The sequence below is a fragment of the Lissotriton helveticus genome, chromosome 7, assembly GCF_964261635.1.
Source record: "Lissotriton helveticus chromosome 7, aLisHel1.1, whole genome shotgun sequence".
Lineage (NCBI taxonomy): Eukaryota > Metazoa > Chordata > Amphibia > Caudata > Salamandridae > Lissotriton > Lissotriton helveticus.
The window spans coordinates 1,481,612,303-1,481,630,589 of NC_136068.1; the positions used below are offsets into that span (position 1 = coordinate 1,481,612,303).

Consider the following 18,287-nt stretch of genomic DNA (forward strand, 5'->3'; position numbering starts at 1 on the left):
GGCAGAAGACTGCTAGGGCCGTCCTGGAGCAGACAACAGGCTGGAGGGTCCCAAAGCAGACAAGCTATGGAGCCCAGCAGAAGACTGCTAGGGCCGTCCCATAGTGGACAAGAGTCTGGAAGGTACCATTACAGCTATAGCACCCACACCATAGAGCCCGGCAGAAGACTGCTTGGGCCGTCCCGGAGCAGACAAGAGCCTGGAGGGTCCCATAGCAGACAGGCTATAGAGCCCAGCAGATGACGGCTAGGGCCGTCCCGGAGCAGACAAGAGCCTGGAGGGTCCCATAGCAGACACGCTATAGAGCCCATCAGAAGACTGCTATGGCCGTCCCGGAGCAGACAACAGGCTGGAGGGTCCCAAAGCAGACACGCTATAGAGCCCAGCAGAAGACTGCTCGGGCCGTCCCATAGTGGACAAGAGTCTGGAAGGTACCATTACAGCTATAGCACCCACACCATAGAGCCCGGCAGAAGACTGCTAGGTCCGTCCTGGAGCAGACAAGAGCCTGGAGGGTCCCATAGCAGATAGGCTATAGAGCCCAGCAGATGACGGCTAGGGCCGTCCCGGAGCAGACAAGAGCCTGGAGGGTCCCATAGCAGACATGCTATAGAGCCCAGCAGAAGACTGCTAGGGCCGTCCCGGAGCAGACAACAGGCTGGAGGGTCCCAAAGCAGACACGCTATAGAGCCCAGCAGAAGACTGCTAGGTCCGTCCCATAGTGGACAAGAGTCTGGAGGGTACCATTACAGCTATAGCACCCACACCATAGAGCCCGGCAGAAGACTGCTAGGGCCGTCCCATAGTGGACAAGGGTTTGGAAGGTACCATTACAAGTTTAGCACCCATGCCATAGAGCCCGGCAGAAGACTGCTAGGGCCGTCCTGGAGCAGACAATATGCTGGAGGGTCCCATAGCAGACACGCTATAGAACCCAGAAGAAGACTACTGGGGCTGTCCCGGAGCAGACAATAGGCTGGAGGGTCCCATAGCAGACACCCTATAGAGCCTAGCAGAAGACTGCTAGGGCTGTTCCATAGTGGACACGAGTCGGAAGGGTCCTATTAAAGGTATTGCAGACACGCCATAGAGCCCAGCAGAAGACTGCTAGGGCTGTCCCAGAGCAGACAAGAGCCTGGAGGGTCCCATTAAAGGTATAGCAGACAGGGCGTAGAGCCCAGTAGAAGACTGCTAGGGCTGTCCCGGCACAGACAAGAGCCTGGAGGGTCCCATTAAAGGTATAGCAGACACGCCGTAGAGCCCAGCAGAAGACTGCTAGGGCCGTCCCGGCACAGACAAGAGCCTGGAGGGTCCAATTAAAAGTATAGCAGACACGTCGTAGAGCCCAGCAGAAGACCGCTAGGGCTGTCCCGGAGCAGACAAAAGCCTGAAGGGTCTCATTAAAGGTCTAGCACACACGCCATAGAGCCCAGCAGAAGAGTGCTAATGCCTTCCCGGAGCAGACAAGAGCCCTGAGGGTCCCTTTAAAGGTATAGCAGACACACTGTAGAGCCCAGCAGAAGAGTGCTAGGGCCGTCCCAGAGCTGGCAAGTGCCTGGGGGGTCCCATTAAAGGTATAGCAGACACGACGCAGAGATCAGCATAATTGTGCTAAGCCTTCCCAGAGCAGACAAGAGCCTGGAGGGTCCTCTAGCAGATAAGCCGTAGAGCCCAGCAGAAGAGTGCTTGGGCTGCCCCTGAGAGTACAAGAGCCTGAAGGGTCCCATTACAGGTATAGCAGACACGCCATAGAGCCCAGGAGAACACTGTGAGGGCCGCCCCAGAGAGTACAAGAGCCTGGAGGGTCCCATTAAAGGTATAGCAGACACGTCCTAGAGCCCTGCAGAAGAGTGCTAGAGGAGTCCATGAGCAGACATGAGCCTCGAGGGTCCCATTAGAGGTATAATAGACATGCTGTAGAGCCCTGCAGAAGAGTGCTAGAGGAGTCCATGAGCAGACAAGAGCCTGGAGTATCTCATTAGAGGTATAATAGACATGCTGTAGAGCCCAGCAGAAAAGTGCTAGGGCCGTCCCAGAGCAGACATGAGCCTGGAAGGTCCCATTAGAGGTATAGTAGACACGCCGTACAGCCCAGCAGAAGACTGCTAGGGCTGTCACGGAGCAGACAAAAGCCTGGAGGATCCCATTAGAGGTATAGCAGACACACCGTAGAGCCCAGCAGAAAAGTGCTAGAGCAGTCCTGGAGCAGACAAGAGCCTGGAGGGTCCCATCAGAGGTATGGTAGACAAGCCGTAGAGCCCAGCAAAAAAGTACTAGAGCCATCCCGGAGCCGACAAGAGCCAGAAGGGTCCCATAAAGGGATAGCAGACACTCCGCAGAGCCCAGCAGAACAGCGCTAGGACTGTCCCAGAGCCGACAAGCAGGCTGGAGGGTCCCATTAAAGGTATAGCTGACACACATTAGAGCCCAGAAGAAGTGTTAGGGGTGGCACAAAGCAGACAAGCAGGCTGGAGGGTCCCATTAGAGGTATAGTAGACATGCCGTGGAGCCCAGCAGAAAAGCGCTAGGGCTGTCCCAGAGCAGACAAGCAGGCTGGAGGGTCCCATTAAAGGTATAGCAGACACGCATTAGAGCCCAGCAGAAGTGTTAGGGGTGGCCCAGAGCAGACAAGCAGGCTGGAGGGTCCCATTAGAGGTATAGCAGACATGCCTTGGAGCCCAGCAGAAAAGCGCTAGGGCTGTCCCAGAGCAGACAAGCAGGCTGGAGGGTCCCATTAGAGGTATAGCAGACACACTGTACTGTTTTATTAAAAGGCTGATAGGCCTGTTAAGGCCCAGATAACCCGGGATTTACACTGGTGATGTTTTGGTTAGAGGCAGATTTACACAGCAAACATAGTAACCAACCAGACTATTCTAACAGGATTTGAATCAGAGTTTTGTTGATAAAATGCAGATCTCTGCAGGAGGAGTATTAGGCCACTAAGCTGTTTCTCTAACAGAGTAGTGACTGTGGAAAGACCGTATGAGTGGGGACAGGGCCGTCTTAACAGCATTATAGGCCTCCGGGCAAAGCCGTGCACTGGGTCCTGCTTACCAACCACTCACAAGAATAAAAATGTTTAATGGAAAATTGGTGGTAAATTATGGTCTACAGGGGACCCCTATACTTGTGGGACCCCTGGGCAACTGCACAGCATACCCCTGTGTTAAGACAGCACTGGGGTGGGCCCGTCTCATCCAAATGTAAGGAGTGCCTGCCTAGTGGCTGACTCGGTCTCAGCCCTACCATACAACGGAACCTACCAAGGAAGGGAGGTACCAACCTATGAAAGAATCTGATGTGTTCCTGGAATTTCCGTTCGGCCAGTGCCTCTAAAAGGCTGCTGGGGCTTGGGCAACGTCAGCCGCTTATTGCCAAGGAATGGCAAAGGTTGTGAAAGGTGAAGGGCATGTGCTGTGTTTAGCAACCCTGCTAACGCGTTAGGCTTCTCCAGGGCTCCCACTGTCCAACAATGTGAATTAGACATGCTCAGGAGGGTAAAGAGGGATGTCATGGCCATTCATTTATTGGTTTCCCTGCTGAGACTGGCAAAGACTAATATACATTTTTTTAAATGCCTAATTGTTTGTTCAGTGTACATTCCAGTCTTTTACATTTTTTGCAGTCAAAGGAAATAAGGCACAGGGAGAAAAAATGTGCAGTCTAGGATCACACATTCTGGCTAAATGGAAAAGTCAGGCTCCGACTCACGTGAGTCACTGCACCACTCAAGTATCTTATTTGTTTGCATTCATTTAGCAACACTATACACACACAATACATCATATGCACATATCACATAGGTTACACTATTAAACAAGCATGCGCATAACCAATAGCTTGGGATTTTGTAAGCATCTTTTTGGGGTTGTCAGTGCCTGTTTTGTTTTATCGTGCTATTTGTAAATCTTTAGTGTTACAAAATCTGCAGGACCCCAGCCAAGATAAGTTATAAAAAATTTCTAAAAGCTCTAATTTCCCAAGTAATCCCTAACACTGAAGGGGAATAATGTCCATGCAGCTGTGCTCCTGCCTCTGGGGTCAACGCTCATAAGACTATCTCTGAGGTTCCGAGGTAGAGGTTATGTGTCAAAATAGAATACAACGATGAAAACCAGGCAGAATAGCAGTCAAGAAGTATTAGTAACACTAAAATACTAAGTAAACGAACACCCCTCTGATGATTCAGGAGGTTCAACGGCTTACTTTTGTAGCACGTATATACACTGAATGAAGAACAGATAGGGATTAGTGTCAAATTCAATGGCTGAGTGCATGGGGGCACTCGTGTTCCACCCATGGTACGCCGCCTTGATGTAAAGTAGTGCATAGTAATGCTTTCTGTTACTTTAGGGCTGACGTGCAGCACAAATAAAGGATTTGTGCTCGAAAGTGAGTCCCAAAACAAAACTTTGCACCAGGTGTGATGCAAACCAGATGCAATGTGTTGAAAAATACTCCTCCTAAACGTAGAACAATGAGGTGTCATACGAACAGAATTGTTTTGCTACCCAAAGGAACCATTTTAGCAACCTTAGAAGAACGAAAGTGAGGGTAAAAAACACACTAAGGTTCTAAACCAGGCCCTTTCAATTTTCAATCTGCATGCAGCGCTTTGATGTCAGTTCATAAGCCAATGTGCTATATTAGGAGGATTGGTTTTATGATCTGCGAGTAACAAAAGTATCTCTGTCACAAAAGCAATTACTGACCTGTCTACATAAAATACTAATCTTTGACCTGCATGCAAAAACCTTGTTAGTGTGACCGTATATAAAAAAAAACCAAAAAAACACTGTCACATTTTATTAAAATAGAGGATGGACTACAATTTTTCATCAGCCAAGGAGCACACAATGTGAGCGCTCATCAACATAGAAAAATAGATGAGGCACTAAGGACATTAATAAAGTGCAATTTTTAAACGCACTATCACATCTGTAATTAAAATTGCTTTCTGATAAAAGCTGCTAACTAGTCCTGCTTTGGAACACATACAAACGTGCTTTTTCTCTGTTCTCAGTCGACCCTCTCTGAAAACTGGGACACCAGACAAACTTGCTGAAATCTGCCGGGCAGCTGCTGAAAAGAACCGGGACTGTCCTGGGACATCCTGGTCGTCTGGTGACCCTACACCTTGTGCTTTCCAGTAGGAACATTAGCCCTTATTGCTACTCTACCACGAATCAAAACTGGTACTAGACACATTGCAGATCTCTCCATCAAATGCATTAACCACCAGAGTTATCACACTGTTGCAATTCTCCTTCGAAAAATGCCGCACACACGGGTCTGAGCAGGCTGCTCCAATGTCCTTCAGCCGGTCGTCCAGAGAGCGCCCCCTTGTCCTTGGCCCCCAGTGCGACAGCACCGGCTGTGCCGCCCTAAAGCCAGCACTGGTGCTACATTGTAATTAGAAATATATATTGCTTACTACCCGTATTTACGACAGATCACATTTACGGCAGGTAGCATGCTAATCCAACCTAACCCAAGGTTAGTGTTTAGCGTTATTGGTTATTATTGGTTATTGGGGTCAGTCCTGTGCCCTCAAGGAAACCACCCCCTGCATTTACTCCAGTTTAGCCTGTCATGTTTGTTTCTTACAGTCTGAGCAGTTTCCTAGCAGCATCTTGGCAGTGTAACATTTCCCAGAAGTACCCTGCCATGTTTCTGTCCTGCAGTGTAAACAGTTTAGCGGAGTAGTAGTGTAATAATATTGTACGAATACTAGTCTGTGTGATTAGCGCTATGAAGTATTTCCTAGCAGCAGTGTCCCGTTAGACTCTAACGGGACACTGCTGCTAGAGTCACGACTGAAGCAGCGCCGCCTTGTGGTTTCTCAGTGCTCTGAGATTGAAGCGGGTGGGTTGGGTCTAAGCAGGTCAGGGGTCAGTGTGCTCTCTCTGCAATATAAGCTTGTTCCTGGCGGTGCCATGTCAGTGGCGAGACGCTTTATCAATGCAGACTTTTTCTTAGCGCCGGTAGCAGAAAAAGGTCTCAGTGTTGTTTTGCTATGATTCTGCCCTTTGAACTCTCTCCTAGAGTCCTAGCTGTCTTGTGTATCCAGAATTGTGAGTACTTGTTATCCTGTCGGTGTCTCTGGTTGTGGCCAGGGCCTAGCCTCTCCGTATTTCTGCACCCCTCCACATCATCTTGTGTTTATCTGCTTCTCCCAAACCCTGTAAAGATAGCGGAGCACAGTCTACATATGCATCATGAATCTGCATTGCCCACTCTGGTACTCACGTGCTCAGGCTTTGAAGCGGTCACAGGGCCCCTTCAGCTGGCTGACGGTCACACTCTCCGTGCACTGCTGGCTCCCCCCGGACAGCGACCTCCTGACCTGGTTAGCCGCCGGTCCGGCCCACCGGCGCAGGTGCAGCGAGCCGGGCCCGCTCCGCTGCCTGTTGCGCAGGTACTCCTTGTAGTTCCGGGTCAGCAGCGTGTAGAGGAAGGGGTTGATGCAGCTGTTGCTGTAGGTGAGGCAGGTCACCAGGTGGTTGACGTAGATCTCCGTCCGCACCGGGATGGGCGCGGCCTCAGGGCTGTAGAGCGGCACCAGCTGCCAGAGCCAGAAGGGCAGGAAGCAGGCCCAGAAGGCCAGGACAATGATGAAGATCATGAAGATGACCCTCTGCTTGGGGGACCGCTGGAGCTCCTGGTTGAGGAAGCTCTTGGTCTGCGATACCCAGTAGGCCCTTGCCAGCCTCGCGTACAGGTAGCCGATGATGACTCCTGGGGCGAGGATGCTGGTGGTGAAGAGCACGGTCAGGTAGGCCTTGTACTGCTCGTCGCTCCACATCGGGGTGCACAGCTTCCTGATGCTCCCGTCGTCCAGGCTCCTCTCCTCTTGGTGGATCATCAACATCATGGGCAGCGTCAGCAGGAAAGAGACCACCCAGATGGCGAGGGCGATGCTCTTGCGATAGCTGCGGGAGCGGTTGACTGTGTCGAAAGGCTTGGCTACCGCAACGTAGCGCTCGGTGCTCATGACGGTCAGAATGAAGATGCTGGCGTGCATGGTGAGCAGGTCCAGGGTCAGCAGCACCCGGCAGCCGGCCTCGCCGAAGTACCAGTCCTTCACAAAGCTGTTGTGGACTATGAAGGGGATGGTGGAGAGGTACAGCAGGTCAGCTAGTGCCAAGTTGATGATATGGACATACATGGAGGTGAAGCTGGAGACTGACACATACATCACCACCAGTGTGTAGAGGTTCCCGGCCACTCCAACCACACACATTAGGGACAGGATGACCCCCATGACGGAGGTCATGATCAGGTCATCAGCAGAAACTGAATTCAGGCTGGATAGGTTGCTGGACACATTTTTGGTATAGAACTCCAGGTAAGTATTAGCGATGACCTCCATGGTTCTCGATCAGAGGTTTTATATGACCATATTCTGCACTTAAGCTCTACGACCACAATCCTATTTCAAAGAAGAGAAGAGGAAGTGTTTATGGACAATGTGTGGGTATCCTGTCATCTGTTATTGCAGATTTTCTCTGTCGAGAAATAGCACTCTAGACCACTCCTTCTGGGTAGCCTTACACAATGTCCTTGCCACAGAACTGAATGTATTGTAAATGGTCGGGTGTATCCTGGGACATTGCTCCCATCTCATTGCTGTATGTCTGTGTTGAGATCTGTTACAGATTCTGTTGGCTATGTATCTACTTTGGGGTGCTCACCCACGTTTCTCGGCATCATATCTACATTAGTTGGCACCCCAGGATCTGTTGGCTTTGTAGCTACAGTGGGATGCCCTTCGTCTTTGTATGTAAGGTGGGATGCTAGATCAAGGCTACTGACTTTCAATCTAAGCAACCATACTTTCCACAGTCGGTTGATGCTCTTCTTCAAAATACTTCTTGATTATGCCGTACTTGAATATTGACAGGGCAGTTGACTAACAGGTGCCTTTTTCCATACAACAGCTCAGATGCACTCTTAATGCCCTACAGTCAACTTTACAAAAGTGTAACCATCATCTATAACAAAAATGAAGAAGAGCGGAGTAAAGACCTTCTCTTCCCTTGAAAGAAGACTTCAAAAAATTAGAATAGATGCATCTCTCACCCACAGCACTAAAAAGTTACATTTCTGATCTGTCAATTCAACAAGGAAGCAGAAAAATGAAAAGATTGTCTGTACCGTAGGTTTGCACTGAGGATATTTATCCATCCGAAAAATTTGTTAGAGGTGGTATGATCACGTAACCATGGGATGTCTTCATTGAAAGGAAAAAACACACGTGAAGATCACTGGGAGACCAGACTTGTCCTCATCTTGAATCCAGATCACTGGGAGCAACATATGGCCAAGACGGCTTCCCTTCAAGGCGCTCCAGTTTTACTCTCACCTGCTTCCGCGGGTTCCACTGAGATGCTCCCATAAGGAATCAATCATTTCCATCACATTCCTTCTTTGATCTCACAGGGTGGTGTGCCGGGATATTGATAAAGAGTACCAGTAGCATCCACGGGGAATCTTCCTTTTTGAAGGCAATGAAGAAATCTCCTGTGGTGTCGTCTGCCGCAGAAGCATGGGCCGGCCAATGGAAGAGAGTACAGTGATGTGAGCGTGTGTCTAGGCTTTCTTGGGCTCAGTCAAATGCTGCAGATCCCTGAGTGAGGCAGTGGAAGAGACTGAGCTCAGTGCTGTAGGCACAGGTCTGTACGTCTATCCGCTGCCGCCTGCGGCAGACCCCTGCGGCTGGTCTGTCCAACTGGAGCTGCTGCGGTCATCTGCCCTGGCTCTCTCTTTCCCTGTATGTTTTCTTGCAGTGTGGATGTGAATTCTCATGTTAACATTCCTTGCACCCTGCTAATACTGGTATTTCAAGAGCTCTTTCCAAACAGCTCCTGCCCCCACTCACCTCTCGGGGCCCCTCCCTCTTTCACTCTGTCTGTTCTCAAGGGCTATGGTCTTTCTCTCTCTTCTCCTTTGCTACATTTCTTTATATCTATTGCTATATCACTATTTGTCTGTTGCTCCCACTTGAATTTATATTCCCACATTTTACTTCCCTCTGCATTTTATCTCGTATTCTTTTCCCCAACTCTCCCTCCCTCTTCCCTTTTCTTTCTAAAAATGTATCCCTAACTGACCTTCCTATGGTTATTCTTTGACTATTTATTCTGCCTCCCTCTTTATTTTTTCATTCATTTTACTTACATCTATCTTACTCATTTTGCTAGTTTCCTGCCTTCTTTCTCTCCATACTTCTTTCCTCATTTTGCATTTTTCTGTCACTGTCTATTCTTTCTTTCCCTTTTCCTCTTATTTGTTTTTGCATGCCTAATTTCCCTACCCCACTTTCTATCGCACTTTCTATATTTCTTTCTACTCCTCTTTCAATTTGTGTTTCCATTTTGGGGTGATTTACCAGTATCCATTTTGCTCGCTGTCTAATTCACAATAGCCTTTCTTTTCCTTTCTTTCTTTCTTTCTATCTCTTTTCTTTTCATTATATTCCATGTCTCTGACATTCCTTCAGTATTTCGTTTTCTTATTCATTCACTGCATTCTTAAATTTCTTTCAATTTTCATGTATTTTTTACTCTCTCAGTCTGACTCTGATGGTCTCAATTTGCATTCGGTATCGCTGTCATTTTAGCCCGCAGTCCCAGACGTTTTATACTTTTTCTCTTTCCCATCTCTGTCAAATTTTTCTTCCTCCCTCTTTATTGTTTTTTCTAATATTTTGCTTTCCCTCTTTTCCGATCTGTCTCTTGAGTCCCCATCTGTAACCAACCCATTTTTTCTTACCCCTCCCGTGCTTTTGATATGAAAATGCCAAAGTGATTATTTACAGACCATAAATCAAAACCGCAGTACAAACTTTTATTCCTACGACACACATTACAAGTTCTGTCTACAAGAAATGAGAAATGCGTTTTATGTTTCCATAGTCACTTCGGACACTAGTTGCTCTCTTCTTACAGTAAAACTGGGATGTATTTGTTTTTAGGAAAAAATTGTCTTTCATTCTAAGGCACAATTTTTTTGTTAATAGAACTAGTAATTTTTCACACAAAAACAGTAGACTGCACCAAGAACTTTGAAGTTACATCACAACACAACCCAAGTGAAAAGCAAATAAAACAAAATTGCAAGCCTGTGGCTCACAAATAAAATGAAGAAAAAATGCCACTGCCTAAACGTGGAGGTCATTTGAAACCAAATAAAATGTTATCACAAATATTTCTAATTGGGTGCTTGCTTAGAGGCAGGCGCACTTAGAACAGGCATACTTCTTTAGTTTTCATATGCGTCACAGTATAACATGATTAATATTAGCACAAATACATTTAATATTGATTTTGAATCAATGAAATAAAAACGTACTTCAAACACACTGAGATGATTAAAAAATCTAAAAGGTTTAAAGAATGGAAAGAAAAAAGCAGTGATAAACTATTGGCCCACCAACCCTGGCGCTGATATATAACCCCGTGGCAGTCGACACTAAGTAGATATAGTTAGGATTGTGTTTCCATAGAAAATGCATTTTTTGTGTTGCTAATAACTTTGGCGCTGTATGACGACTATATATGTATGTATCTATATATATATTAGTGATTTGAACAGCACAATGGTTTGTGGATTTAGATTGTCCAAAATTGAATTTATTGAAGAATATGTACACAGCACATCTGGTGACATCATTGTTCTATATGTGCCCCCTGTACTGCAGGGTACATGCTAGCAACAGGAAGAATTGCATATTCATTTGATACTGACCTTGGAGCCAAGCATGGATAGCTCTGAGTAAGGAGGGTGTGGAGCTGTGCTTTTAAACTGAAAAAGGTGTGGCCTGGATCAGAGGGGGGAGGAGGGAGGTGGTTCATGAACTGAGAGCCTATGAGGAAAACAGAATGTCATCCTGAAAAGTCAGCTGCGCTCTGGAGACCTTCAGAAGACTTAGTGAGGCTCAATGGTAGGCCTTCATGGGCACTGAGATCTGACCTTGTGCTGAAGGAGGTGTGGATATTGAAACAGGGTAGGTTGTGCCGGAGATGTGTTGTTTTAAATTTCGGATCCAGTCCCCAGTTGCATCAAGAGACAGAAGTTAATGCTGCTTATAAGAGCGGACTCACTGGACTACATAGATGGTCTGTAAGTATCCTGTGTAAAAAAAAAAAAAAAAACCACACTAACAGATGCTTCAGAATGCAGGTATCAGGCGAAAGGGCTGCCTTTGTGAACAATCTAAAAGGCTCGTGCCCCAGCCCTACTAGACCCAAGAGGCACCAACTTGGAATCTTCAAATGTCCTTGTAGAGCAGTGGTCCTCCGAGTGACTATTATTAACCCAAGAAAGATACAGTTTTATTTACAACGCCATTACGACCTGCACCTCTATCATGCAGATAAGCTCACCATGTCTAGTGGTTCTTGGCATACTTGCAGCCAGTACACCACGAGGCTGCAGACTAAGTGTAAATAAAGAAAAAACAAGGTCTCTTCCATCAATGCACCTAGGATGTGGAACAACATCCCTGTTTCCATCAAGACTCGCCTCTTTAAAGAACACTACATCACAATGCATTAACAGTCCACAAACCATCTACCTCTCCTATCACTCATTGACTTTACGCTTTTCTTTGACCCTATCAGCGCTCCGCTGCCTGTCAGCTAGAAATACCACACACACACACAGAGAAACACCACATAGATACATACGGTCCCAAAGCAGCGGTGGGTAGAGCCACAAGAATCAAGGAAGTCTCAGCTGGGGCAGAAACATTCACAAATGTAGTAAAAAAGGGAGGGACCATGTCCATTTCGGGGAAAAAGACCAAAAACAACTGCTTCTCTAGCATTTTTAACCTACAACTGATTGTGCATTGTAAAAGTATAAAAGACATGTTCAGTAACCAGCCACGATGATGCCAGCTATAGAGCCAGGAGTAGCTCAGGATCAGATGCCAAAGTCTCAACATATGGAGGACTTCTGGGTTCTATGCACTGCTCTCTCAAGTACCTCTTTCCCCACCTTAGAGGCATCTCAGCCCTTAAGCCAAGACTCGCAAGGTGCCCAAAGCGCCTAAAGACGCCATTGCCTTTAAACTCGGCAATGCAGTGGCGGGGTTTCCGTTTGAGGCTGGGAAGCTTTACAACCCTTTAGCAGGCCAAACAAGGTTGCTTACTCCGACACCTCCATTGAATACAGATGTTTTATTTATTTATTTGTCTGTTTATGATTTCGTTTTTTGTTGCACAAACTTGACCCAGCTCATGGGTGTCATAGCGCTTTACAATTTTCAAACAGGTTTTTGCACAATCATGAAAAAGCAGAGGAAGATTAAAAATAGTGGATTATAAGTAGGCCACTGAAATTATGCGATTTTGCGGCATTTGCATTTTCCACATAAATATGGGTTTGTTGCATTCGCCACATAATCATGTTGCAAAATCTGCAGTTTTAAATAAAAAAAATTATTTCTAGAACAAACTGATCAAAAGTTACGAAAAACGAGGTGACACTTTGGCTCGCAGTGGGAGGCACTTTGCATAGTTTGATTGATCCCTTTGCCTTTGCTTATTACTATATTTGACTTTTACCTCGCATAATTCTGTGTAGCGTAATTACGAGGAATTACCCCAAAAATTGGCAAGATTAAGCTTCACTTACTGAAGTAGAGTAATTCTGGGCCATATTATCAAGGCCGGCGTTAAAATTATCAGTGCTTTAGCGGCAGGAAACTGCCGCTAAAGTGGCGATAATGGGCTTGATAATACGCCCTTGTGAATTCCCAGAGAAGTCCAGGTTCTGGTGTGAACATGGGCTTCTATGGGAATTCTCCAGGGTATATTATCAAGCCCATTATCGCCACTTTAGCGACAGTTTCCTGTAGCTAAAGAGACGAAAATTCTAACGCCTTTCTTGATAATATGCCCCTCTGTGTTTAGCACTATTTCTTAGAGCAAAAATGCACCGTTGTGTCAAAAATGGGTGCAAGGATGCATTTGAACCAAGAAATAGCGCAAACTGCATTAAAACACGATTTAGCGAGCACGAGCTACCACTCATGCATGCTAAATATACTCTTGGGTAGGATTTTCCACCAATTTACTACCGGCATTTAGAGCTATTTTCTTAGCGCAAAATGCACGCTCGCTTCCAAAATGAACATGAGGATGCATTTTAAGAAACAGCACTAAATGCAGCAGCACATTCATGGCGAGCAGCTGCTCGAGCCTGCTAAATATGCTCCCCCATTATCAGTTTACGCAAGCAGGAGTAATCCTGAAATTAATTATCAGTAATTCCTACGCAAGCAGGAGTAATCGTGAAATTAATTATCAGTCATTTCGCATGAAAGAGTAATGCACGTTCAATACGAACTTCGAGGGCAATGCATGTTTCTGGAATATTTCCCCAAAACGTCTGGCGAGGGTGCGTTTCCCTTCTCCAGCGTGGGGCTCGGTGCACAGAACTGATTTACTCCTACAGACTGTATTTACGCCAGAGAGTTTTAGCACTCGCTCCAGGTAGCTGGGTTTCTTCGGGCGGGCCTTCTGCTTCTCTATGTGATCAAAGAGGTCGACATGTCATGGAAGTCGACATGAAAGGGCGGGAGGAATGGCGGGGCTATGGTCCCGCTATAGCCCTGGGGCAGGGAGGCTCCCCGGCAGCCGCATTCCCCTCCCTTGACACACACACACTCTATTAAAAGCCGCCTCCCGTGGACAGGGCCGCTCTGCAGCCGGCCGCTCTCGTTACGAGGTCCCCCGCTGTCTCTTCACCTGGCCCTCGGCCTTCAGCGTCTGGGCCTCGCTCTCTGCGGCTGGTTGAGGGCACTGGGCTGGAGAACAGGAGGGGAACAGAGCCCAACAGTGAGGGCTTCCCGAAAACAGCTGGAAGGCGATCACAGCTTTCTGAAAAAGTCAGTCTGTATGTATGTCTGGCGGTTGCAGACTCGCTGCTCTCCCGTCGTCTTCTACCCACACGGAAAGAAGGTCCCTCTGTGCTGGACACGAGCTGAGCATCTGCTTAGCCTAACGACTCCTGTTGTCGACAACACAATGCCGTGCCTTACGAATTTTTCCAGTGATGGGCCAGTGCATTCTGGGAATTGTAGTTCTATGTAATGAAACTAAACGCTAGACCTACTCGTCGCATAAGGCCTTGCTTTGCCACTTGCTTGATCCAATCAATCAATCAATCAAAGCATTTATAAAGCGCGCTACTCACCCGAAGGGTCTCAAGGCGCTAGGGGAGGGGAGGTCCGCTACTGCTCGAACAGCCAGGTCTTGAGCTGCTTCCTGAAGGCGAGGTGGTCTTGGGTCAGGCGGAGGTGGGTCGGGAGGGAGTTTCACGTCTTGCCGGCTAGGTAGGAGAAGGACCTTCCTACTGTGGTGGCTCTTCGGATGTGGGGGACGGCGGCGAGGGCGTGGTTGGTTGATCGAAGCTGGCGGGTGGGAGTGTAGAAGTTGAGGCGGTTGTTGAGGTATCTTGGGCCTTGGTTGTGTAGGGCTTTGTGTGCGTGGGTGAGGAGTCGGAACGTGATTCTCTTGTTGACCGGGAGCCAGTGCAGGTCTCTCAGGTGTCCGGAGATGTGGCTTTGTCGGGGGATGTCCAGGACGAGTCTTGCTGAGGCGTTCTGGATTCGCTGCAGTCTTTTCTGGAGTTTGGAGGTGGTTCCGGCGTAGAGGGAGTTGCCGTAGTCCAGTCGGCTGGTGACGAGGGCCTGGGTGACCGTCTTCCTGGTCTCGGTGGGGATCCACCGGAAGATCTTACATAGAATGCGCAGGATGTTGAAGCACGACGAGGAGACGGCGTTGACTTGTCTGGTCATGGAGAGGGAGGAGTCCAGGATGAAGACCAGGTTGCGTGCTTGGTCTGTTGGTTTGGGTGCGCTGCCCAGGTCAGGGGGCCACCAGGAGTCATCCCAGGCTGAGTGTGAAGATCCCAGGATGAGGACTTTCGTCTTGTCTGAGTTCAGTTTCAGGCGGCTGTTCATCATCCACTCGGCTACGTCTTTCATCCCTTCGTGTAGGTTGGCTCTGGCGGTGGCGGGGTCGTTGGTGAGGGAGAGGATCAGCTGGGTGTCATCGGCGTAAGAGATGATGTTGAGGTAGTGTTGGTGTGCGATGGCCGCGAGGGGGCTCATGTAGACATTGAAGAGGGTGGGGCTGAGCGAGGAGCCTTGGGGAACGCCGCAGATGACTTCGGTGGCTTCTGATCTGAACAGGGGGAGGTGGACTCTCTGTGTCCTTCCAACGAGGAAGGAGATGATCCATTCTAGTGCCTTCTCTTGGATTCCGACGTTGCTGAGGCGCTGCACTAGGGTGTGGTGGCAGACAGTGTCGAATGCCGCGGAGAGGTCCAGGAGGATGAGGGCCGCTGTTTCCCCGTTGTCGAGCAGGGCTCGGATGTCATTGGTGGCTGCAATGAGGGCGGTCTCGGTGCTGTGGTTGGCCCGGAAGCCAGACTGCGAGTGGTCGAGGGATCCATTCGTCTCGAGGAAGGCGGCCAGCTGCTTGTTGACGGTCTTCTCGATGACTTTGGCCAGGAACGGGAGGAGCGAGATGGGGCGGTAGTTTTTGAGTTCGGTGGGGTCCGCTGATGGTTTCTTCAGTAGAGCGCTGAGTTCGGCATGCTTCCAGCTCTCCGGGAAGGTAGCGGTGTCGAAGGAGGTGTTGATGATATCCCGTAGGTGGGGCGCGATGACGGAGTCGGCCTTGTTGAAGACGTGGTGAGGGCAGGGGTCGGTTGGAGATCCGGAGTGGATGGAGTTCATCGTGCGAAGGGTTTCCTCAATGTTGATCGGGGTCCAGGCGCGGAGGGTGGTGGTGGGGGGTGCCGGTGCTGTCGTGGGGTGCGTTGGCTGTGTGCTGAAGCTGTTGTGTATGTTGGCGATCTTATTGTGGAAGTAGGCGGCGAGAGAGTTGCAGAGGTCTTGTGATGGGATGATGTCGTTGTTTCCGGCGCTGGGGTTGGAGAGCTCTTTGACGATGTTGAAGAGTTCCTTACTGTTGTGGGCGTTGTTGTCCAGTCGTTCCTTGAATGCGGTTTTCTTGGTGGTGTGGATCAGTTGGTGGTGTTTTCGAGTGGCGAGCTTGAGGGTGGTCATGTTGTCTGGTGTAGGGTCTCTGCGCCAGGCTCTCTCGAGGGTTCGGCAGTTTTTCTTGGAGCTCTTGAGTTCGTCGGTGAACCATGGTGCTTTCTTACTTCCCGGTCTGCTGGGTGGGGTCCTCAGTGGGGCGAGGACGTCTGCGCAGTTGCTGATCCACTTCGTTGTTGGCGGCCTGGCTGGGGTTAGCTGAGCTGGCGGGGGGGTCCTGGCTTAAGGATGCGGCGAGCTGGTCGGCTGCGATCTTGTTCCAGCTTCTGCGTGCAACCTGTTGCTGGTGGTGGTGGATCGTGTTCTTTCTGTAGTTGAAGTGGACGCAACTGTGGTCCGTCCAGTCGAGTCCGGTGGCGTGGCTGAAGGTGATGTCCTTGCTGGAGGAGAAGACGGGGTCGAGTGTGTGTCCGGCGTAGTGGGTGGGGGTGGTCACCAGCTGCTTGAGGCCGAGGGTGGCGAGGTTGTCCAGCAGGGTGGCGGTGTTGCGGTCGTTGTTGTTCTCCAGGTGGAAGTTGAGGTCCCCGAGGAGGATGTAGTCAGCGGAGGGGAGGGCGTGCGGGCTGATGAAGTCGGCAATGTCTTCGCTGAATTGTGTGCGTGGTCCCGGGGGTCTGTAGATGAAGGTGCCTCTGAGGGTGGTCTTGGAGTCGGTGTGGATCTGGAAGTGCAGATATTCGGCGGCTGTGAGGGTGTCGTCGGAGTTGGACGTGATGCGGATGGTGTTCCTGTGGATGATGGCGATGCCTCCTCCGGTCTGGTTGACGCGGTCCCTCCGGGTGATCTTGTAACCGTCTGGGATGGCGATGGCGATGTCGGGCGCTGAGGAGGCGTTCATCCAGGTTTCCGTGAGGAAGGCGACGTCTGGTGATGTTGTGTCGAGGAGGTTCCAGAGCTCCACGGCGTGTCTGTGGACGGAGCGGGTGTTGAGTAGGATGCACTTCAGGTTGTTGCTGCTGGTTCTCGGCTTGGTGGGGGCGGGTGCGGTGCAGGTCCGGATGCAGGAGAACTTGCAGGAGTGGCAGATGAAGGGTCCGTGGGAGCGTCTCGGGGCGGCTCGGAAGCATCCCGGGATCCGGCCGGTGTTGAGTGCGTTGAGTTCGGTGGCGTTGTAGGTCCGGCGGGTGGGCTGGTGTCTGCGGGGTCCAGGGGTCCGGGCGCTGGGCGCGGGCCAGGCGCGGACGGGCGCAGACGGGCTTACCTTTGGCGCACCTTCGGAGCACAATCGGCGCGCCCGCTGCGCGTCAACGCTGCGCGTTTGCCACTCTGCCATATGTGGAGAGTGGGGGGCGGAGCGAGGGAGGAGCAGCTGGGAGGCGGGAGCGGGGCGGCGAATAGGGAAGGGCGACCGGGGAAAGGGGGCGGGGCCGCAGGGGGGTAGCGGCGGGGAGCGGGGAGGTGGCGGGAACGTGGCAGGGGTTGGGCACCACAGGGGGCACAGAGGTAGAAAACAATTAAGGCAGAGCAAAACCGGGAAATGACACACACAGTACAGCTAAGGCAGGGCACAAACGGGAAAGAATACCGGGAGATTACACACACAGTACAGCTAAGGCAGGGCACAGACGGTAAAGAATACACACACAGTGCAACAGGGCAAATCCAGCAGCAGCGCAGGACCAGGAGCACAGCTGCGGGCAGCGGCGGTACTCGGTGGGAAAGGGGCAGCCTGGACTCACACACGGAGGAGTGAGCGAGGTGCGTGGTGTGACCGGCCCAGAGGGACAGAGGTCACTGCTCACCACCGCGCCCCCTCCGCCCTATATGGTCCAGCGGGAGGGAGGAGCAGCTGGGAGGCGGGAGCGGGGCGGCGAATGGGGAAGGGTGACCGGGGAAAGGGGGCGGGGCTGCAGGGGGCAGCGGCGGGGAGCGGGGAGGTGGCGGGAACGCGGCAGGGGCTGGGCACAACAGGGGGCACAGAGGGAGAAAACAATTAAGGCAGAACTAAGGCAGAGCAAAACCGGGAAATGACACACACAGTACAGCTAAGGCAGGGCACAAACGGGAAAGAATACTGGGAGATTGCACACACAGTACAGCTAAGGCAGGGCACAGACGGGAAAGAATACACACACAGTGCAACAGGGCAAATCCAGCAGCAGCGCAGGACCAGGAGCACAGCTGCGGGCAGCGCCGGTACTCGGCGGGAAAGGGGCAGCCTGGACTCACACACGGAGGAGGGAGCGAGGTGCGTGGGGTGACCGGC

General features: G+C 50.3%; 1 protein-coding gene across 2 annotated transcripts in view; it reads right to left on the minus strand.

Moving 5' to 3' along the window:
- The window catches only part of LOC144767489 (urotensin-2 receptor-like), a 211,020-nt gene that overhangs the window by 77,119 nt on the left and 115,614 nt on the right, over nucleotides 1–18,287 (minus strand). The window contains exon 1 of one of the 2 annotated variants that reach the window (XM_078650901.1): nucleotides 6,253–8,616. The exons of the other annotated variant lie outside the window; for it this stretch is intronic. Within the exon in view, the coding sequence (XP_078507027.1) occupies nucleotides 6,257–7,375 (1,119 nt within the window). The 5' untranslated portion in view covers nucleotides 7,376–8,616 and the 3' untranslated portion in view covers nucleotides 6,253–6,256. Of the gene's footprint in view, nucleotides 1–6,252; nucleotides 8,617–18,287 lie in introns of those variants that run through there. 2 annotated transcript variants of the gene reach the window in all.